Raw genomic sequence first — 24,061 nt, forward strand, 5'->3', positions numbered from 1 at the left:
GGATGGGAAACATATCCAGCCAATGTAAATAAGGAAACTTAACAGGGAACAAAGTTCTGATTACAGAGCCTACTGTTAGAAAATTATAGTCATGGAATACTATTTGACAAGGCCTAGGTTAGAGCAGCCAGGGACACTAACGTCCTATGCAGTTTACTCAGACTCATCCAAAATACATTAACATATAGGCAAGGATAATAACAAATACAGAAGCACTTTACCCTAAGTACAAAATGCAAAGGTAAAATATGAAAAGAAAGTTAATCACTAACTAATCCTGGTAATTACTGTATAAAGATTTTTACATAATCAGCCATGTACATATAATGTACTGTTAAAAAATATGAAAGGCAGGTTTGAAAGATAAAATATGAAAACTAAGGGGGAAATGGCTCAACTAAAGCACGTGTGTAAACCATTCTCCAATGTTGTTATTCACTTCCTGTTGTGTTAGATAGTCTTCAGGGAAATGAAGAGGAGGAAGAACTAATTACAACGGCCATAACTATTAATTAAAAGCTGGCAAGGCAGGGATGAGGAAGACAGAGAAACAATGAAGGTTCTCAGAGGAGTAAAATATCCTTTAGGTGTCAGACAACTGACGGACAGCTCCTCTACTTAAGGAGAAAGATTGGAGGAGAAAGAGAGTAGACTTGATTTGGAGGCCTCTTGATTCAAGTCAATCCAGTTTGGTTGATTTGGTATCCAGATGTCATTGATAATTGCTGGATTGATCCAAAATGATAAGTTCCTTTTTTATACTCATTATACATTGGTGCATACCCTTTAACTTCTCCAGAAAAACTCCTGCGAACTTTGCCTGGTCTTCCTCTCCAATACTCCAGGGACTGCTCAAAAAGCCAATAAGTTTGGATCTGCAGGCAAGCATTCAGGCTGTCAAGTCTTTCTGGCTCCAATGACTACCAACAGCTGGATCCAGACACTGTAAGCTAGAAATTTTTTAAAAAACAAGCCATTATGATCTGTTCAGGCATAAGATGAAGCTACAGAGCAGCTTCATGAATTTGTGCTGAACTGAAAGATGCCACATTGTCACTTAGCACAATGTGTGGCCCCAGACATATTGATTCTGCAGGAACTTGTGAGATGAGTGTGATTCATTCATAAATGAGATTCAGAAGAACAGCGGGAATGAGAAGCAAGAATCATTCCTACAATACTTCTGAAAAGTCAAAACTGTAGGCTCTTTCTCACATGCAATTGTTTTTAGCTGTCATGTGAATAACTACAGTTTAATCCTAAAAGCTATCTAAATTGTCCCCCCCCCCAGCCTTCTCTCGTTACCCCCTTTTTTCTGTATCATGTCTTTTAAACTGCAAGGTTATTTATAGGGTTGACTTCTGTAAGCTGCTCTCAAAGCATTTTTGCCCCAAATCCTGAAAAAAAAATACTTAAAAATTGTATGAATGCAAATTCTGGAAAAAGATATCTGAAATGTTCATGTATTTATGGAATATTTGAAAACCAATGTCAGAAATATTATTTAGCCAAGTAGTACAGAGATAAAGACCAATGTCAGAATCACCTATAAAAAAGCCACAAAGTAACCAAAGTACTTCCTCCTGAGTTGTGTAATTTGTAATCTAACCCTTTTATTTAGCTGCTGGAATATAGCTGCCACTTGAGATAATACAGTTATTCAAATAAAAAGCAAAGAGTGGAGAATAAGAGGCTAGATTTGTCTTTGTTTCTGATAGACCAAGTTACCAAATCTGGCTATCCAAATTCAGAATGACCACAATGTGCTTCCATCAATATCCTTGAATTTGCAATGCAGCTCAGCCAGTACAATTCTACCTGTTTGCTTAGAGTTAAGTCTCATTGTTATAAGTGTGTACATATTTGCAACTTTAGGACATGACACAGCATGATTTCTCAAAAGACCCCTGGGATCAGAGACAGTTGTTCATAGGGTGCAGTCACTGCAGCTGAACACACCTTGACTTACTTTTTGAGTAAACATACAAAAGGGCTGGTTGCTACAGGTCATGCTGCACTCCAAAGTGTGTTGATAGACTAAGAGAAGGAGGTTCACACAATTCTCAGAAAAGATTAATGATGAGAATTAATTTTCTCTAAGATAACTCAAAGCCAGACAAACTAGATTAGGTCCTCTATCCCTACTGTTCTGAAATATTAAGCAATAACCACAACTTGATTTTTCAAGGATACCACCAGCAGTTCATCTATTCTATTTTTTTTTTTACTAAATGGCTGGCCTTTGAAAGAGAAAAAAAAATCTATCCTTAACCTCATATTTTGGAAATTAAAAAATGTTTATTTTATTACTGCCTTACATCATACCTCTTACAGTAAGCTAAAAACATGAAAGAATTGTGCTTTGATGAATACTTAGCATGTTTTCTATATATTATATATATATTTTTCTCGAAAGACCTACAATAGGTCACAAGTGCTCTGTATAATTTCAGGAATCTTGGTAATAAAGAAATGTGACCAGTATCCATTTTCTTGTTTGTTCTTTGCATTCCAATAGAACTCTTTCTAATGTAAATTCATGACTCATACTGATAATTTTATTTAATTTCAGAAACAAAGTGCTATGGTTTGTACAGGCACTCCTCAACTTACAAGAATTCATTTAGTGGCCATTCGAAGTTACAACAGCATTCAAACAACTGACTTATGATCATCTCAGTGGTTGCCACAAAGAAGAGGGAGTCAACCAATTCTCCAAAGCACCTGAAGGCAGGACAAGAAGCAACGGATGGAAACTAATCAAGGAAAGAAGCAACCTAGAACTAAGGAGAAATTTCCTGACAGTGAGAACATTTAATCAGTGGAACAGCCTGCCTCCAGAAGTTGTGAATGCTCCAACAGTGGAAGTTTTTAAGAAGAGACTGGACAGCCATTTGTCTGAAATGGTATAGGGTTTCCTGCCTGAGAGGGGGTTGGACTCGAAGACCTCCAAGGTCCCTTCCAATATTATTATTGTTGTTGTTGTTATTATTATTATTATTATTATTATTGTTGTTGTTGTTGTCGTCGTTGTTATTATTTTATTCACACTTCAGATTGTTGCAGCATCCTCATGATCATGTTATCAAAATTCGGACGCTTGCCAACTGGCATGTATTTATGACAGTTGCAGTGTCCTGGGGTCAGGTGATCACCTTTTGTGAACTTCTGACAGTCAATAGGGAAGCCAGATTTACTTAACAACCATGTTACTCACTTAACAATTGCAGTGATTCACTTAACCACTTTGGCACAGTCATAAAATGGGGCAAAATTCACTTAACAATTGTCTCACTTAGCAACATAAATTTTGGGCTCAGTTGTGGTCATAAATCAAGGACTACCTATACTATATTTCTGAAACTGCAGTCTTCCTTATATATATTTCAAAATATGAGGAATATATTTTACTACAAATCTGATGCAAGATTACCCTCTGATACAAAGTTAGGTATCATGTTTGGTAGAAAGCAGAGGTCAATGTAGCCCCAAAGGACAGTTCAAATCTTATACTTTATAGGATGTTTCTTCTAAAACCATCCACTTAAGGTTATTATCTCACTGAGCCATTTCCTTCAGATACTATAATCACATGCTAATATCTCATTCTAGGGAAGATGAAAATTGGGCACTATAGCATGATTATCTCCACTGTTTGCAGGATGTCAAATTATGAAAAAAATAATTTCCTGTTGTTGGGGATGACTGACAGTTCATCCAAAATCCACATCCAGCAAATTAACAAAAAGCAAATCTTGGTTACTTCATCTGACTTCTGTCCTGGCACGTAAGGCAAGATCAGTCATAATAGGTTTTGATTAGAGCAGTGTGTAAATCCATTCGCTCTGGTTTGTAAAAGTAGTAGAAGTAGTGGGTAATCTCTTAGTACCCAAGAGCAGTACTTGGGCAGCACATTTTTTTAGAAGTCCAAGGGCTGCAAACTGTTTCAGGCCAGATAGGCATCAGCAACAAATCACAGTGATGTCATAATGATAATGTATGTTGTGACTTGATCATATCAATGATCCAGTAATATAATTGTATTATGCTATGTCATTGATAGGAAACCATGTCGTCAAAGAACATGGTGGCTGGACACTATCAAAGCTGACACCAGCCAGAGGATAAAAAAATTCAATGAAGTAGTGCAAGATCGGAAGATACCGAGAGACCTGGCCCATAGATGATAGACTGAATAGATATCATCATCATCATCACGTCATTGGTAGAGTGATGTTGCAACACAAGTGTGGCCTTCTTGACTCTCCCCATCAGCTTACAGTGCATTCTTGCCTTTCATCTAATCTGTACGTTTACATTTTGTTTAAAGAATCTTTAAACCTCCTTTAAAAAGAAAAAGTAACATCCATTAAATATAGCGGTAAAAAAAACATTTTAAAATAACACATCTGAGTGATGTTTTCTTACTTTGAGATGACCCACTACTGGTTTTGCTCCTGGGTTCAAATATAAGCATGCAGGACAGTTTTCTCATCATCCACCCCATGAATTTTACATGCCTATACCCCCATGGGTGTTCCAGAAGTTCTCACCAAATTGTAATGAAATAGAAGGGGAAAATCATTAAATGCATGGTTGATATCAACCATATGAACTCTGACTAACTATACTGTAATCAAAATGAAATGAATTTTTAAACCAGTTTTGATTCTGGCCCACCCAGTTTCGGGAGCGGCATGGTATTCAAAAGCAGAATGTGACCTTTAGCCTAGAAAAAATATGCAACAATAAAGGTAAATTACTCAACTTTAAGCTCCATCTAATTTTATTTTATTTTTCACAATCTTTTGGAGGTAAGGATGACATCTGCCTCCAATTTCAACTGGGAACAAAGTCTGTCATCTGTCAGAAACTGGGAAAACACAAGCTACTAATGAAAAGAATCATGGGATGGTGAGTCATATGCTCTGCCTCTTTGCTGCTTAACTGGCTACTGAATCTTGGCTTCTCACATATGTAACTGTTCAGTGACTCACTTTAGCCTCTGAAAAAGAACAGAAACCCTAGCACTGTGGTCAAACTCTCATTTTAAAAAGCTGTATCACTAAATCTCCTTCTATTTACATTCAGTCAACTTCTTCTCCACTGCTTTCTCAAAAACATATTCCGATCCGTATTTTCAAGCCCATAGTGCAGATAAATTCAACGTTTATGAAAAGTACCACTTTTGTTTACATTGTAACAGAGGTTTTAAGATTAACCCCAAAGCTTGGAGTACACACAAAACAAAGAACGCACTTTGTTTCAAACCTGGAACAAAAGATAAAATGCTTCAGTACTTTGAGCTTCAGATAAAACAATATCTGGAAAAACTCAAAAGAAATTTTATGGAGCTAGTAGGGCAAGACTGGTGTATGCCTCCCCCAAGACTGATAGTTATAGGCACGACATATCCCACCCACTCGTTTTATGATTCTAGGTGTCTCGCCAGCATTTGTCACCTGATCCCTGACATTCCAAATGCCATCTTCTTCCTCCCTCTTCTTAGCCATGATATTCTTCTGCCAATCTAGACGGCGATGCATATTTTATAAAATGTCCTAGATTAGAACATCGAATCTTATAGGGTTGTTGTAGAGAAAATAGGAGTGGGAGCATTAGGAATGTAAGCTGCCTTGAATTGACTCGATCAATCAATCAATGCAGGATAAACCAAGTAGATAATAAATATCTGAGTCTGACAATAACTACTTTTGATTGGTATGGCTTGGAAAACCCAAACTCAAAAATGTTTAAAATTACACTATTTGATTGTTACTCTAGTGTAGGCTATAAGTGGCTTTCTATTCTCATCTAGTCCAACCCCCTGCTCAGGCAGAAAACCCTATATCATTTCAGACAAATGGCTGTCCAGTCTCTTCTTAAAAACTTCCAGTGTTGGAGCATTCACCACTTCTGGAGGCAGGTTGTTCCACTGATTAATTGTTCTAACTGTCAGGAAGTTTCTCCTTAGTTCTAGGTTGCTTCTCTCCTTGATTAGTTTCCATCTGTTGCTTCTTGTCCTGTCTTCAGGTGCTTTGGAAAATAGCTTGACTCCCTCTTCTTTGTGGCAGCCCCTGAGATATTGGAACACTGCTATCATGTCACCCCTCGTCCTTCTCTTCATTAGACTATTTTCTATTGTTATCATACTCAATTGACAGCTGTAGTAATGATAAATGAAATGGATTTTATTGCTTCACAGATTTATAAACACAAGGTGTGCATTTTTTCTGACATTTTTCATTTTATTGCTATTGAATTCCATGACTGATAATTTCTAATGTTTGAGATAGAATACAACCCACTACCAAGATTTAAAAAGTTCTGGTAATTTTTGAAAGAATACTGCGAGATTGTTTTATTCTTTCAAATTAAGTATGTAGGCAACAACTCATGTAAAATGTATTTTTACATTGGAGGTGTACCAGTGGCAGCAAATTGTATCTTATTTCATTGCATAATACAGGAAGACACTTTTAAAGAAAATATTATTAGGCTAACTTATTTCCTTAACATCTGTTGGTAGCCAACATTTGTCAAGTGTGGTTCCTCCAGGATTTACTTGCCTTGCTGATAATTTTCTCTTTCACAGGGTAGAAGATGCCACAGAAAGGCACAGGAAGATCCTGACTTTATTCCAACCAGGTAAGCCTTAGTAGATGGTGGTTATAGTTCAAATTTTGGATTAGTTGATTTTAAAGGAAACTAAAGACAAGTGTACTCAAATATGTACTTTGAAAAGCAATGTGAATAATGCAGTGTGGGATTCCATGCAGGAGAAACAAATGGGGAAAAGATTCTAATACAGTCTTCTAAAAAGAAGATACCGAAAGCTCAATTACAATCAATTTCAAAAAGGATAATAGTGGAAGGCAACAAATGATTAAGCAATGTTTATGATCACTTGGGGGAAAAAAATCACTGCCTGGCAAGAATCAGCATGGGATTGTCCAGGATAAATCTTGCCAAAACAACCGTTTCCTTTTTGTGACAGCATAGTTTAATTGGTCATGGAAATATAATAGCGTACAGCAATATATCTGACAGAAAGCAAAACAACCTGGCAGTTGTACTTTATTCTTTAGCATATTAAGGGGCATTGTAAAACAAATTGAAAGGGCGTGTTAATTCAAGATATTATTGAAGCAAAGTATCCTTCTGAAGCTTTGTGAAGCCTCCCTAAACGCTCCTTTAAACTTCGTAATTGCAATGAATACAAATGCCTTCCAATGACTGTGTGCGAAACACCACTAAAGCAGCCAATCCCATTGTGTGAATCCAGCCCAGATCCTGTGTATGCTCGCTGATCTGATGAACCAATCCGCTCCAACGAAGGGATTCCCAATACTGTAATCCGTATAAGATCAAAGCGCCAAGTTATTTAGTCCAGGACTACTATACCTGTCCAGCAAAAATATAGACAGCAGCAGCAGGAAAAAAACAACCAGAAATTCCTGGGCGTCTCTGCTGCCATATAGTGGTTTAATCCGGATTTTTGCAGCCTAGGGATAGTAGCTCTCATTCCCCCCCCCCACTCCCGTCATTCCTAATTTTTAAAAAATGCAGTCCTCCAAAAGACAGCTCCTTCCCTTCCTACACACACACACACACACACACATTCTCTCTCTCTCTCTCCCCGTTCTCAACGCTCTATTCACTGCTTTCCACGGGCGAGGCAAGCAACGCGGGACTGCGGGACCAAGAGCGCGAGAAGGCCGACGAGGCGGAGGCAGCCAATTCAGAGCCGCCAATGGAGCTCCGAGCGAATCGATGACAGCCGGAGCGAGTGGCTCCTCCTTTCGGCCGTCGATTCACTTCGGCCCAGGCAACAAGCCGAGTCCTCGGCCGAGTCAGTTGGGACGGCGAGAGCGGGGCAGAGGAGGGGGGTAGCCACCATTTTTGGGAAACGGGGCTCCGGTCGCGCTCGGATGAGCGAGCGTGTGAGGAAGCCAACACACAGGACGCAGGTACTCCGCTGGGTCAAACTTGGGCTGTGCATTTTGGTGGGGTCCCCGGAGCGTCAGGTGAAGGACGCTGGAGTCTCTCCAGCCTCTTTCCTGTCAAGCTCCCGGCTGGATTTTGGCAGGAAAGCCGCCCATTTCGGAAGCGCCTCGCCGCCGCCTCTCTTTGGGGTTGCTGCGGCTGTGGCAGCCGGACTGAAGCAAAAGGGTGGAAGGGAGCAGTTAGGAAAGGCGGCGGGACAAGCTCCGCGAACCTCAAGGGAGCTGAGCAAACGAACTTTAAAAACACACACACACACACACACCACCAGTCCCACCCACCTGCGACCACGGGTGCACCCACTATTCTCCGTGTCCTGTCAAACAATAATGCATGGCCCAGCACACTTGGTCTGGATTTCTCTGTTGCAAATTTCAAGCCGTCCCGCGGAGGGGACAGAGATTACCTTGGTTTGACGTGTGTGTGTGTGTGTGTGTGTGTTTAGGGTGTGTGTAAAGTCTATCTGTACTTCCTCTTTGGCCGCGAAGAGCGTGTGGGTGGGAGAAGTTTCAAGCTCTTTCTTCGTGTTCAATATGTCAAAGCAGAGGTGGACAGCACACTTTTGGCAAGCTGGATTTTAAAGAAAAAAGAAAAAAAAAGCATGACAGGCTCAAAATCTGCTAATTTGGAAAGTGAAGGCAGTGTAAGAAAAAATAGTTACAAAACGTTGGTTGAAGGAAAAGAGCCACATGTGTGGAAGTTTGGGTTCCTCTGAATAGAGCCTCCTTATCTAGGCTACAAAAATCTGGGTTGACCATTCAGCATTAACAGAGTGATATAGAACACTCTTAAGATGCTGATTTTAATTTGGGGAGTTTGTCTGGCTTCTTGGTTCCTGCTTAAAGTAAGTGGAAATCAGGCAGCCTTTGCTCAAATCTGGCTGGTACAGTTTTTATTGGCTGTCTTGGTGATGGTAATCAATCTCTTTCGCACCTTTGGAGAAGCTACAGTTGCTTAGACTCCTGATGGACTACCCTGACAAGCTACAATGACGCTTATTTTGAAATTATTCCACGGGTTGCCACGGGGCTTCTAGGCCCAGATCAGATTGCTTCAAACTTTAAAATCCTTTATGGTGCAGTTCTAAGATATTCTAAGCAGCATCTTGCAAAACTTTAACTCAGCATAGGATAATTTGAACCTGGTCATTTGTATTCTGAATGAGAACTCTGGATTGACATGTTCAATTAGCTTGTTTTCTTGGCCATCCACAGTATTAAGAGCATTGTTCAATATCAGATTTTAGAAGCATCAATACTTTTTCTATCCTACTTTTTCAAAGTCCAACTTTGGCTTCCATAGAGTTTTACCATGTCTTCCACAATTCTGATCTTTGTGGGTCTAGACACTTCACAGCATCTGAATATCTTTTCCAAAGCCTTCATGGCTACTCTACCACATGGTAATCTATGGTGTATTTCTTGGTTGCTCGTTCCTTTACTGCTGGTGGTTGATTGTATAGAAGATATTTCCCATTTCCATAGCTTCATTGGTAGCTCCAAAGCTTGCTGTTGTACCTGTTGTCATTAGTTTAATCTTCTTTATGTTTAATTTGAATCCTGCTTTTTTCACTTTGCTCCTTTATTACTCGAGTTTGCACATCCTTTGCTTTTTTTGTTTATCAGAATACAATAGTATCATCAGCATACTGGTTATTGATGTTTTTTCCCTTCAGTTTTAAAACTATACTGCTTTTCTTCCAGTACATCTTTCCTTAATATATATTGAGCATATAGGTTGAGTATATGAGGGGAGAGTGAACAGCCTTCTCTCATTTGCCAACTTGAAGTGACTCTGTTTCCCTGTGTTATATAACCTTACTTTGGCTCCCCAATCTGTGTAGTATTTAGGTTTTGCAAGAGGAAAACAAGCTGTTGTGAGTTTCTGTTTTCCTAAGCACATTCTACGGCTTGATGTGATTGACATCACCTAACACCTTTCTATATGTAACAAAGCCTATAGTGGCTCCTTGGAATTTTTTTTAGCTTTCTGAGTTATCCAGGGTACATCAGTAATAATGTCTTGTTTTCCTCAGCCTTTTCTAAAGTCAGCTTGAACATCTGGCATCTTTTCCATGTAAGGTTTTAATCTGCTTTGGATGATCCTATGCATTATTTTGCTAGCATGGGAAATTCATATTGTCCGTGAACTCTGATATTATTCAGTCACTGATCGCATTGTAGCCAAATATTTTTCTTGCTACACCCTTCCTAATTATAAAAACAGTGCTGTTCCTTCTTTGTGTTTTGTATCCTAAGCAAAAAAAACCCAGTGTAATCTTCTGACTGAAATTGTCCAATCCTAATCTATCTCAGTTCACTGATGCCTTAGATATCAATCTGTAGTTGTTTTATTTCTAGTTTTATTGTGTTTAATTTTACTGGGTTCATGTTATATTTCGTGCACTCAGTGTAATTCTGGCTTTGCAGCCTGGTATTTTCTTTTCCTGTATGACAAAGACTTTAATTTAGACACACCACAAACACCATTAGAACTCAGCTCTTCCTCAGTATGTCATCTGACCTGAGGGGCCCAACATCCAACGCTATTTTATATCTTTTTTAGCAGGAAAACCACTAAAAATGTACTTTTCTTGCTAAAAGTACAAGGATGGCTTACTATTGCCTTTTTCCATGCAGAGTGAATTGATGCCTTTGCTACTAAAGTGATCATCTACCTCCAGCATCTTCCTGTATCATTGTTGCCCAATGTAGGTGCACATTTGGTTAGCAGAACAGATGGTATAACCTCACACCTTGGGTGACCCTGCTAGAAAAATATACTCTTGGCATATGCCCCCAAATTTATTTGTCTACACCTCCCAAGAATACTTCCCACCATGATAAGGATGGTGAGGACAAGCACAAGAGGATGGGAAAGGAGGTGACACTTTGATACATCTAAAAATTTGCATCTTGTTGACTACAGAATGAAAATATTTTGCTAGCCATTTTTAAAAGACACGTCACGTTTATCCCATCACCAGAGGCAGAAGCAGTTATACGGTAATTGTTCTGATATTACAGTTATGTACTCTTCTTGTATGAATGATCTGCAGTAGTTCAATTCTCTCTGGTAGCTTGACATTGCATTCATTGGCTATTTTTTAGCTTGGGCTGAAAGAGAGATCAGGCATCTAGCTTCAGTGTTATGCCTGATGCCAATTTCAAAGCATTTTGTGATATGTTGAATGGGCTCCTTACTAAAATAGATGTGATGTTCTGCAAGAACATGGAAACTGTTTCCTTAAAACCCTTGTTCAGCAGTCGTTAAGAAGAGTGTGAGATCTGTCTTTAAGAGATGCTATTTCTGCCAAATGAGTTTTATTGGTATACACAGGTTTTTTGCTGCTTCTACAAAAAATATAAGCTTTACATGGCCAAGTCCACTGCCATTTTATATGCAGGTAGACCTCATTTGTCAGGGCTGAACAAGGGGATTTACTATCATTACTTGTACTAACAGTTATTATTGTGTCCCCATATTCATGTATTCACAATTTGGACACTTAGCTACCAATTCACAATTATGTTGCAGCATTTTGCAGTCACACAATTGTCATTTGTGACCTTCATTGCCAGTTCTAACCAGCAAAGTCAATAGAGAAACCTAGAAGAAGTCACAAATGGTGATCATCTGACTGTGGGACCACAAGGGGTTCTCCTAATGATTGCCACTACTACTCTCGGAAGTCAGTGCAGTCAGCTAATTTCATACTTTATGACTGTGACTAAGTTGCTGGTCCCAATTACCATCATTAAGCAAGGACTACCTGTATTTTCAGGTGCTGTGGGGCTTGGTTGTTCATTTCTGATATTGCTATTTCTGTAGCCCTTAATGATTTGGAATATATGAGATGGGGGTTGAATTGACAAGAGGTTTGCCTGTTCTCTCTTAGCCAAATGATAGGTGATGGGTGTTGCCAAGGGAGGGATTAAAGTGGAAGAAAGTTATTCTAATGTTCTGTAGAATCTTTCTGTTAAATATAAACCAAATATTTTTTGAACACAAATAATCTTTTCCAGAAGTGTGGTAGACTTTAAACAAAAGTGTCTAGCATTCTTCCGGGAGACTGTTAGACATTTGTTCAGAAATAAATCCACTGACAAGTACCAAGGCAGAGTACTTCTAGTCTATTGACCTGTCATTTGAAAATGATAAACCTCCATCACTCAACCCCATTTCACCATATAGTAAGGAAAATTATTAGTGATTTATTTCCACAAGTTTCGGTGATGATGGGAAAGGTGGAAAAAAGCTACCTGGATAATCCACCAATTGCTTTTCTTAGCTTGTCCCACATCAAAGCTTCAAAGACACTATTGTGTGTCAGCCTTGTTACTGAAGTGTTAGGGCAGTATAGTTATGTCAACATACTTTTCTGCCAACTCAAAGACTGGAAGAATATGGGTTAGTATGACCCTGATAAAGAATCCAAAGTTATTGTGGATCTGGAATTTTCACCTGACATTGAACTGGCTAACAGAATTACACCAAGATCTGGGCCAATTTAGTCTCAGCTAATGCTTCCAGATGTGTTAAAAACTACAATTTGAATAATTGGAAATAACAAAGAATTTCAGTCATGGAAAGGAATTTTGTTCTTACATTTGTTTTTGCAGCTGTTAAACGGTTTGTAAATTGGAAGTCCTATTGATGTATCAAAAATAACATGGATTGCAGGCAATTCAGCCTTAAAATATAATCCCCTCCCTAGGAATTCAAACATACTGTATACCTATTATAATTGATCTCTGCTTCAGAATGTATATATTATTTATTGGTATTGGAAGCAAAGCCAGTTTCCAAAACTTGAGTTCATATTTGTTAAGTTCCAGAATGAGACAATAGATATAAAATAGTTTGGATGTTTATTGGCTGCAATTTTTAAGCTTAGTTCTAACCCCAGCTGTCTCTATAACTATAAAAATAAAGTCCTCTTCAAATTAAGCTTGACTTTTTTGTTGATTATATAGATGCATCCATATAGTTTTCTTTGCAGCTGTAGTTTGCCATTGCCTTATTCCAGGATGATTTTTTTTTCAATTCCCAAGCCTAGTGTGTGCCCTTTAAGTTTTTCAAATTCTTCCAAGTACTAACTACATCAGTTCTTGCTTAGTTTCCAAGCTACATACTAAGGGGTGTCACATGCTATGAGGTGTCTAATAAAATATGTTGCTTCCTTCTGTATAATTGAATAGTTTCATACCTCTGTAAAAACGGTACTAGTATATCACAACAACATGATGATAGCAGCAAAACGTATTCGGTGGTTTAGGTTGTAGAAATTTTGTATCAGGTTTGAAACCACTTCTAAGCTATCTCAAAGTGTAGAAGAAATAAAACAGTACTATTTAATATTCATATCTTCATAAACGACTACAAGCCCTGGGACTAGGCCTAGCTTACAAAAGTAGTAAGCTACTTTTGATTCAACAGTAGTCTATTTACCTACTGAAATCTGAACATTGTTCTTTGGGAGAATGACATGTCACCATAATTAGAAGTTGGGCAGTAAGTAAAAACTTCCTTGTTGCTCTTCAGCTTAACATGCCATCCTCTGAATTATCTTTGATCAAGTGTATATAGAAGCGTGTGATGATTTATACTATAAAGACCTTATTTTATTTAACTATATGGTAATTCAACTATAAGATAATTGAGGCACGTAATAAGTATTAAAAATTAAAGAAATGTGAAGTTAAATTTGAGTGCTGATAATTTCAGAAATAATATCAAGTCTTTGTCTTCTTTTTTTTTTAAATAGACATTTGAAAGTAACTACACCAAAGAGTACTGCAAACCTGCCACTACCATGGCAACAAAATGTCTTGGTAAGAATGAATTAGTGATTTTTAAAGACACATATTTTTAATCAATGCACTGTGTTTTCTGATTTTTAATCTGGGCAATTATAACAAGATTTACAGCTCTGAGAGTTTTTAAAACTTTTAATAAAATGCAGATGAAAGGTTTGTGTTCTAATAGTGGTGCCTTTGTATAGTTGTGTGTCTCTTAATTAGAAAGATAATCATCAGTTATAAATGCCGTCTCCATTGTCAGTAGGAAAAAGACAGAATTGCCACTGATTAATCTACAATACAATACAAACCTATTACTTAGTTCTTCAGGTTAATCTTTCAAATTCTTATCTTTGAACAAAATTTATTTTCTGGGATTTCTCATTAAAAGATAAAATTGGCTTTCATTCTTAATCTTGAGACATTATAACTTGTGAAAAACAAATGTTTTTCAGACAATATTAAATGGCCTAGTTTGCCAAATATACATTAAGGCAGACATGTCAAACTCACGACGTCATGTGACGTCACGCAACGTATCGGGACAGTTTTACCATTGCCAGCAATGGAGTGGGCACGGCTTCCTTGTGATGCATCCGGCCCGCAGGCTGGCAGTTTGACACCCCTGAATTAAGGGTTTCTTTAAGCTTCAGACATTTTAACCAGTTGCTATGGAAGTGACTTGTGTACATTCCATTTCTGTGATATCACTAGGGATTGATGACAAATTTGAGTCAATTTCTGCACAATCTCAAGGTGGTGGGCCAACTCTATCAATATTTGAAGTTAACATCTATCTTTAGTTGGTAAAACCTAAGGTGTCATTTCAATTCTGTAAAAGTTTGTGGAATAGGATTAAAAATTTAGTATTTAGTAGTGCCTAGTTTATGGTGAGTGTGATTTGGGACATTAATCTGAAGAAAGTAAAGAAAAATCTCTTCAGAAGTTAAAAATTTTCATTTTAAAGTGATATTGTTTGAGTAATATATTTTTAACTATAAAATGGAACTGTCATCAACTGAAATACATTCATATGTTTGAATAAATATATGAAAGCCATATGTGTATCTATATAGTATTTATCTACTCTATCTAATACATTGTAATAAAAGACAGAACAATGACTATTGATAAGTGGTTGAAAATGCTAAGGGCTTATTTTTTCTTGAATTTTTGCAGAAAATGCTCAAGAATATAGATAAAAAAATGTTCCATGGGATATGTCTGTGTCATACTTATAAAAATCTAGAAGGTAAGGAAAACTCTGTCATACCATATATATCTAATATAAATAACAAAATAAATATAAATCTGCTTTATATTTCTCGAATAATTAAATTGTAAAACTCTACAGTTAAAATAATAGAGCATATAATAATTAGTTTCTCTTTTCATCCAAATAACTATTATTTCTTCCAATTTTACTTGAGTCTTACAAATGTTCATCAGTTACCTATAATGTGCTTTTTTTGACAGCAAGAAATCATTTAGCTTGATGTACCATTTTCTTTTACTGAAACTGAACAAACTCATTTATTTGGGCAGGGTAGTTAGAACTGTAGCTGATAATTCTTTAGAAAACACACATAGCCAGTTAGTCCTGTTTTGCATGCTTCATTAAATTCTATCATACAAACTCAACTTTTCTGGAGCTTAATTCTGTCTCCAAAAAAGTATTTTGTGTAACTAGTGTGAGAAAAATAAATAGGCATCTACATAATTTATAAAGAATTATATTATTAGTTCACAGTTGTTTAAATTTATGTGATATGTTGCTGATAAATGCAATTGTTAATGATATTGACTAATTATTTTATAGCAGAATAAGGGATGACAAGAGGAAGAAGATCCTTTATTCTCTTTGCCACTTCTAGGAACTATGAAAACAGTATTTTGCTTGCAGATATAATTTGTGGATTCTGATAAAAATAAAACCATTATTCAAAGCAATGCTTCTAATTCTAGCCAACTTAAGGCTTCTCCTTCCTATGTTGTCTAAAGGGTTATTACCTCATACAACTAATCAAATAATGTCCATATATGGCATGTAACACATCTTTCTTTTGACTAAGGAGCACAGTTGGCATGCTAGTGTCAGCAGTCTAAAAAGCGGTTGAAAAGAAAGGAACAAAAGAAAGATTACTGCCCAGTCATATATTTAATAATTTCATCCTGTGTCACATCAGAAATGACAATTTAATTACTACTTTTGGAGGTCTCTAGAAGTTGTGTTTGGTGATATGCCATGCTTATGGCTTGTCACTGAAAACAACCCAATATGATTATCAGAATGTAGAGATTATTTGGAAAAATATAATGAGGATCCTGTACTTTGGATGCAGAAGTCACCACCTGGACTTGGTGATTGTTAATGTCTCCTAGCTGGAGGAGGAATTATCAGCAGTCTTGAAGTAGCTTGTGGTATGTTCACTTCTGAAGAAACTATTCTTGGATTCAGGAATTGGAGGTAACTACTGTCAAATGTCCAGCCTCCCTTTTCAGAGAAGATTGTTGAGACAGTGATGGCAGAAGAAATGGATTATCTGGACCCTTTTCATTTGGGTTTCTTGCCAGGACATGGGACAATAATAGCATTGGTCTCTTTTATGATGGCATGAGTCAAGACCTGGATGGAAATAGTGAACTCTTCTTCATATTTTTGAATTTCTCCGTGGTTTTGATTCCATCATCTATGGTATCTTACTCTACTTATGGGACTTAGTTTTGGCAGGTCTGTTTTGCAGTGATTCCACTCTAGAAGAGCTTTTGCCTGGCTTGGGCTGTTCCACCAATTGGTACAAGAGGACCTGGATATAATAATTAATGCACTAGTTGGATTATTGCAATGTGTTTAAAGACCTCTTGAAAACCACAACTAGCCCAGAATGTGCCAGCTAGCCTTCATATTTGTTGGGGGCATGAATTATTAATTCTGTGAGCCCTGCACTGGTTGTTAATTGGTTTCCAACTACAATTTATGTTGTTTATATTGACTTAAAAAAACCTTCATGGCTGGGTTCTGAAATACATGCAGGACTACCTGCTGTAAGCAGAATTGTCCTGTCATGCTACAGGGAGAAACTGCTTGAGCTCTCACATTTCTGGGAGATGAGAGATATTTTAATTATAATCATATTGCATATAGACTTTAAACTGCTGAGAATAATCAAATTACAGCTGAGTATAATTTAATAAACTTAGCTTATATGTTTTTGTTTGGTTGCATTAATGCAGGCTACTGCTTTATACACAATTCATAGGCATAGTTTATTAACAAAATAATTTTAAGCTAGCTTGAATTCTGCCATGTTACTTTTGTTTTTTCTATGAGTCTTACCTTATAGATTTGGCATATTTCCATGGAAAGCATGTTCATTTTGGCATCCTTCTGTGGAAAAATTGAAAAAAAAATTGTATGCCTTCTAATAATTACTGCATACTGGGTGTCTGTAGTTGATACTGATACAGTATATCTCTGAAATCACATATTTAATGTTGATATTTATTCTCCTGCTTTATCTAAACTTAGTTTTTGATTAATACCCAAATTCAGCTGGGGAGGAGGCTGTTATTATATTACTATCATTCATAACTATAGGCATTCACAGGTAACTAAAGTTTGCCAAAATAAAGAAACCTTCATAGTGCAATCTCTTCCCTTCCTGTATCACAACATTGCATGCAAATACATAATAGGCAGAATTGCATCAAGATGTCACAACACAGCCTTTTTCAATTACACCCCCACGTCCTATATATGCATATGCATTGTGCATATCACATCTGTGTTTTCAAAGTGAGACTCTTGGATTGCAAAATAGGTGAAATGGCAGATTTAAGATCTGATGGAAAGTTGGAAAAGCCTACTATCCTGTAGGCAATTGACGCCCTTTTATTATTTTTTTATTTTTTTTAGAAAATACTCTTCATCTTTACATGATGCCATGAAGCTCATTGAAGTCCAGTCATCATTTTATTCTTAAAAGGTTACAGAACAGGTATGAAAATCTTGTGAAATAACTGGCATTCTACAGTTTGCTTATCCAAAATACAAGGCTATTAGAATAAAGCAGAAATCTCCAAATTTGGCAGCTTTAAGACTGTGGACTTCAATTCCAATAATTCCTCAACCAGCCATGCTGGCTGTGGTGTATTCTGGGAGTTGAAGTCCACAAGTCTTAAAGTTGACAGGTTTAGAGACCGCTGGAATAAAGTATAAGTAAAAAAAAAGATTGATTTGTTTAGATGAAAATAGATGCAGCTCAAAATGTGCACGCAGTGTATTTCTTTTATTTTCTATGATCCAATTTTAATCCGGACATAAGTAGTGTGGTATTTAACCTTTTCCCCAATTAAATTCAGGATAATCTGTTTAAGCCTTTTATAGTTCACATTTCCGCTATTCATATTTAATTTGCTTGTCAGCTACTTAAAAAGACAAATGTTTTTGGGCTGCAAGCCTGAACATTGTAAGGGTGTTTCACAGACTTAAATGTGCTAGCAGTTGTCTAGCATGGAGGCTCATAAATGGCTTGTATTTGTATTTTGTTCTGATGAGGCATCAAATAAAGTTTGTTATATCCAGAGATATTGGTGCCATCAACATGCAGATGGCACTCCAATTTCTCTTTTCCTTTCATATTTGAATCATCAAACCACTACTGGTCTCAGTTCTAGCTTTATTTGAATGAAGAGGAACAAATTAAAGCTTATCATGAAGAGACACTTGCCAGACATAAAGGGGAATAGGTTTGTACTGTCTTTAAAGCAGCAGTTTGCATTTTAGGAGTGCTTTCTATCAGTTTCATTTTTTGTCAAGTGTGGATGGCGGGGGGAGGGGGGAGACTTTTTTTTTTTTTTTAGAGAAATCATATTTTACCTGAATTACCCATGCTTTAATCTAAAGTTCTCAAATTCAGACTATCACAAAGGCCACCTCATAATAACCCCATGAAGATTATTTATTAACCTAAGGTCTGAAGCACTGAAATATTTTAATACAGTGGCACAGTGGTTTTTACTGAGAGGGAAGTGAAAAACATATCACAATGGACCCTTACATTTATTAGCCAATTTTTTTTATTATTACAAAACACAGAAGCTTGTGAAACATCTGCAAAACAACCGTTTTACTAAGGCTGCATAGCTGGATAGGTTTTCCATTAACGAAATTGCAATAATTGACTTTATTACTGAATTAGAGTCTAATATTCTTTTCATGATCATATCTATGATACTCTTAAGAAACCCCTACCAACAAGAGCTGACCAAATCCTGTTTATTTTTTTCTCTTCTTACCAAGTGAAGAGATTTTTCTTTCCTTTTCTCATTACTGTTCTTTCTCATTAATTCCTTTGCCTAGTAGAAATATGTGATTTATTGTTTTTGCGTGGCAGAAAAATCCTGACAACTAAGCATCCAGATGTATAGTCTCTTTCTCACCCAACTCCTCCTCCTCCTCCTCCGCCTCCTCCTCCCTTGGGTAGTCATATTTTCTTAGCTCATACTAGCAGACCAAACATTATCTTTATGCAGTACGACCAATGTTCAGAGAGATCAGGGCCATCAAAATGGATTGCCTGCAACAGAGTGGGCAAGAGAACACTGGGTGCTGATGGTAGCAATGTCAATACAAACAATATTTCAGGGATTTCTCTGCCAGTATAGATAGTAGTTGGGGGGGGGGAAGGAATTTTAATATTCTGCTTATGGAATAAGATACATTGTTTCCAATTTTGTTTCATACCATGCAGATTGATCATTGGTTTACATTTTTGCTGTACTTTAACATTTGAATGCCTGTCCCACCCAGTTCCTGGAGGACAAAGCCTGCTTCAATTCATTTAAAAAACTCACTTTCACTGCTGTTGTTTGATAAGTTACAAATGGTTTGGATTTTTATCATGAACCGGATGAACCCACAAAGCAGTTCTCTGACTCAGCGTAGGCGAATGGCTCTTGGCATTGTCATTCTTCTTCTGGTTGATGTCATATGGGTTGCTTCTTCCGAACTCACATCGGTAAGTATCTTGCTATAATGCAACAATATTGTGATCTTAATTTTCTTTTTAACCTAAGTGAAACTAGTAGTATTTAACTACAGGGAATACTGCCCATCTCAGTGTTAGCCACTATTTGCTAAACTAATTAATCAAACCTTGTAAGGTTTTAGAACAAGCTTTAGATTATACAGTCATGTGAAAAAGCAAATGCACCCCATTGAAATGTTTCAACTGAGTGAAACCTGTACATAACAACAAATATCATGCACTAGTTACATTTTGTAGACCATTTTATAATTCAGTGGTTCTGAAACGGACAAGTCAAATATTGGACCCAATTCACAATACTAGATAACAAATAATTGTTGTGCCAGTTTCCTTTGAATAAAACTAAAACTGTCTGGCTATTTTTGAAGTAAAATTAATTTTCATGCTAATGCATCCCACCTTTAGATGGTAAGTTTTATAAGTTCCTCCTGTCCCCCCCCCCCCAAAAAAGCTCTGCTTACCTCTTCCAAGTGATTGTATATTCAGGTAATCCTTGACTTACAACCATTCATTTAGTGACCGTTGGAAGTTACAACCGCACTGATAAAAGTGACTAACGATCAGTGCAGCATCCCCAGATCATGTGATCAAAATTCAGATTTGTGGCAGTTGGTTTATATTTATGACAGTTACAGTGTCCCGGGGTCATCTGATCACCTTTTGTGACTTTCTGACAAACAAATCAATGGGAAAGCCAGATTCACTTAACAATCACATTACTAACTTAACAACTGCAGTGATTCACTTAACTATGCCAACAAAGATCATAAAATGGGGCCAAACTCACTTAAGAACTGTCTTGTTTAGCAACAGAAATGTTGGGGTCAAATTTGGTTGTAAGTTGAGGACTGCATAGATGTATCACATTTTTATAGCTAGATGCATTTTTTCCCTATTTACCTCTTGATTGATTGATTATGTGCCATTTGTCGTGCCTTTGCGGCCTCTGACCCGACGTGGATCTCGACCATCTCCTTGGTTTACCGAGGGGCTGAGAGAGATGAAACGTCGGAAAAGACGCCTGGAGAGCAGTTGGAGGGCCAGCCGAACCGAATCCACTCGAACACAGGTAAAGATACATCTTAGATCTTACCTAGTGGCGCTGAGGGAGGCTAGGACTAACTACTNCCCCCCCCCCCCAAAAAAGCTCTGCTTACCTCTTCCAAGTGATTGTATATTCAGGTAATCCTTGACTTACAACCATTCATTTAGTGACCGTTCGAAGTTACAACCGCACTGATAAAAGTGACTAACGATCACTGCAGCATCCCCAGGTCATGTGATCAAAATTTAGATTTGTGGCAGTTGGTTTATATTTATGACAGTTACAGTGTCCTGGGGTCATCTGATCACCTTTTGTGACTTTCTGACAAACAAATCAATGGGAAAGCCAGATTCACTTAACAACCACATTACTAACTTAACAACTGCAGTGATTCACTTAACTATGCCAACAAAGATCATAAAATGGGGCCAAACTCACTTAAGAACTGTCTTGTTTAGCAACAGAAATGTTGGGGTCAAATGTGGTTGTAAGTTGAGGACTGCATAGATGTATCACATTTTGATAGCTAGATGCATTTTTTCCCTATTTACCTCTTGATTGATTGATTATGTGCCATCAAGTCACTGTCAACTCTGAGTGACCACATAGATAAGCGGGTTATCCACAATCATTTCTTCTCAAATCCATGTACTAGGAATTTGGTGTCCCATCAGTTGTCCTGCAAGATGTTTACTTTAAGGGACTACCCCAAAATGTGATCCATCAGGCTTGTCCATTCTCTTGGAATTTCAGCTGCAACAGATAACCTTGCAAAGGATTTGCAAGTAGCAAAATTGCATACCATCATACAGTATGTTAGACTCTTTAATAAATCAGTACATTTATTTTTGCTAGCCCAGAAATATGCTAATAACTTACGGTATGGAGAACAGTAACTAATACAAATCCTGCTCTTGACTGAGATTGAATATGAATCCAGGAATGCTGTATTTCTAAAATCACTTTTCCATGTTTGAAGGTCCATGTAGCTTAATGAGTTTATGAGTGATGGCCTTTTTCTCCTTTTCTCTGCAGTATGTTTTCACTATGTATAAAAAACCATTCTTCAGTACGTTTGCAAAAACATCCATGTTTGTTCTTTACCTCTTGGGATTCATCATCTGGAAACCATGGAGGCAACAGTGCACGCGTGGGTTTCGTGGAAGGCATGCAGCTTTTGTAAGTATTGTTCTATTTATTGATTTTTATCCATATTGTGGAGGGTTTATACGCAAGATCAAAGTGTAAAACAGAGACAAAAATCCACATAAACTGATATAAAGTCATTTCCAAATATTCAGCCTGTACAATAATACTTTCATAAGTCTAGCATTTCAAAATGAATCTTTACACTAAACAAAAATAGTAATGCTACTTAGGGGAATTAATATGAACATCTAGCTTGCTGTCTTTGGAATCAGTAGTTAGCATGTGGTTTATATTGCCTCTACCTGAAGTGATATTAGTGCATTGCAAAGATGTCACACTAAATGTTGTCTTAAGAAAAATTGTTTTGTGAAAGTTTATTTCTTTATTAAGATGTTTGTAGTTTTTCTATTGATAAAATGCAACAAACGTGCTACTTACAATATCCCATGAGAAAATGAGAGCTAATTCAGTTTTTTTCTCCCTCTGAACTCTCATAGCTAGATTCTTGACACATCTTGCTATATATGAAAATGAAGAGCTCTATAATTATATTCATCTATTTGTTTGTTTATATCCCACCTTTATTATTTTTATAAATAACTTAAGGTGGTGAACACATACACACACTACTCTTTTCTCCTCCTATTTTTCCCATAGTAACAACTGTAACAGGTGGGTTGAGAGAGAGTGACTGGCCCACAGTTACCCAGCTGGTTTTCATGCCTAAAATGGAACTAGAACTCACTGTCTCCTGGCTTCTAGGCTGGTGGATTAACTATTAGCTCATGAACTCAATCAGCAGACTAGGTAGATTTCAGTGTATTACATAGAATTTTATGGCAATTTCACTTCCTTCTTAGTCTCTCTATTTTGCATCTTAAATACATGTTTATTTTATTCAGATTATCATTTGCCATGAAGTATCCTGGCATCCAAATAGCTAGAGATAAGCAAGAAGGCTATATAAAACTTAAAATTGGTTCCTAGTGGTACTTTGGAGCATGCATGGGCCTGTGTCTCTATCTCTTTAAAGCAGCCATGGCTTTTGCTGGGATCACAAAAGTGCCCTCTGCAGAGGCTGCACGATCCTGAGAAAAAGTGTAGATGCTTTGGTTTTTTTTAAAGATTAGAATTCAAGCACCACACAGCCCAAATGGTAGAATATTTTATAGCTTAATAATGGCTTAAAAATGATTCTGAGCTCTTGTTTATAGTTACCAAATGTCCCTTTTGAGATCTGTGATTACTTGCAAATGATAATATGGAAGGTTGAATGCTTAGATAAGCATTTTTAACTTAAGTTTCTAGCTGGAGAATGGACAACAATCATAATGCCCAAATGGTATAGGCAGTGATTATTGCTAATGGAAGTTGCAAGCCAGATCTGGGAATTCAGGGTTAGTAAATGCTGATGTTTGAAAACCATTTATATAATTTCTTATTATGGAAGAAAAAAATTATTAAACTATTTGATAAAATGTGTTATGAACAATACATCATAGACTGCTTTTTGTTTATTTTTGACTGGCTCCTAGACTAGTGTTCAGCTTACTTACTAACAGCTGGATAATTGGGAAAAACATCCAAATACTGATTTACTTTATAGTCAGCTTCCCATATGCCCCTGATCACATTTGGTTTTATTGCAGTGACACTGTTTATCGTCTCTTATTCTTTTCTTGGAATAGCTTTTATGCCATGATAAGTTTTGACTTTGAAACTGATGCCAGTTCAAGATCAAGATGGAGGAAGAATCAGAATGTGGCTGTCAATGGGCCATTTTTCCTCAATCTGTACCTCAGTCAAAACTATTGATGACGATAATATTCTCTAACTTAAACATACTTTTTAAAATCAAAGCACTAGATATATATTAATAGAATCTGAGGTGTCAAATTTCTGCTTAGTTTGCAGATGCTGAAAGTTATTTTGCCACTTGTACAACTGACAATACTGTGAATAGTTCTTTGGTAAGTTTTCTCATTTAAGCATTGTATTGCTGTATGGCAATA

The 24,061-nt window shown here is 37.0% G+C and overlaps 1 protein-coding gene across 2 annotated transcripts in view; it reads left to right on the forward strand.

The window, feature by feature from the left end:
• The first annotated feature begins 7,822 nt into the window (after positions 1-7,822).
• Positions 7,823-24,061, forward strand: part of SLC35F5 (solute carrier family 35 member F5) — a 35,890-nt gene continuing 19,651 nt past the window's right edge. Inside the window, exons 1-7 of one of the 2 annotated variants that reach the window (XM_015827706.1) lie at positions 7,823-7,970; positions 13,772-13,838; positions 14,985-15,057; positions 17,722-17,803; positions 19,559-19,825; positions 21,936-22,079; positions 23,957-24,019. In XM_015827706.1, coding sequence (XP_015683192.1) covers positions 19,601-19,825; positions 21,936-22,079; positions 23,957-24,019 — 432 coding nt within the window. In that variant the 5' untranslated portion in view covers positions 7,823-7,970; positions 13,772-13,838; positions 14,985-15,057; positions 17,722-17,803; positions 19,559-19,600. The remainder of the gene's footprint in view (positions 7,971-13,771; positions 13,839-14,984; positions 15,058-17,721; positions 17,804-19,558; positions 19,826-21,935; positions 22,080-23,956; positions 24,020-24,061) is intronic. The other variant, XM_015827778.1, reaches the window with a different exon arrangement.

The sequence above is a fragment of the Protobothrops mucrosquamatus genome, unplaced genomic scaffold, assembly GCF_001527695.2.
Source record: "Protobothrops mucrosquamatus isolate PMUCROS unplaced genomic scaffold, P.Mucros_1.0 scaffold_14, whole genome shotgun sequence".
In the NCBI taxonomy this organism is placed as follows: Eukaryota; Metazoa; Chordata; class Lepidosauria; order Squamata; family Viperidae; genus Protobothrops; species Protobothrops mucrosquamatus.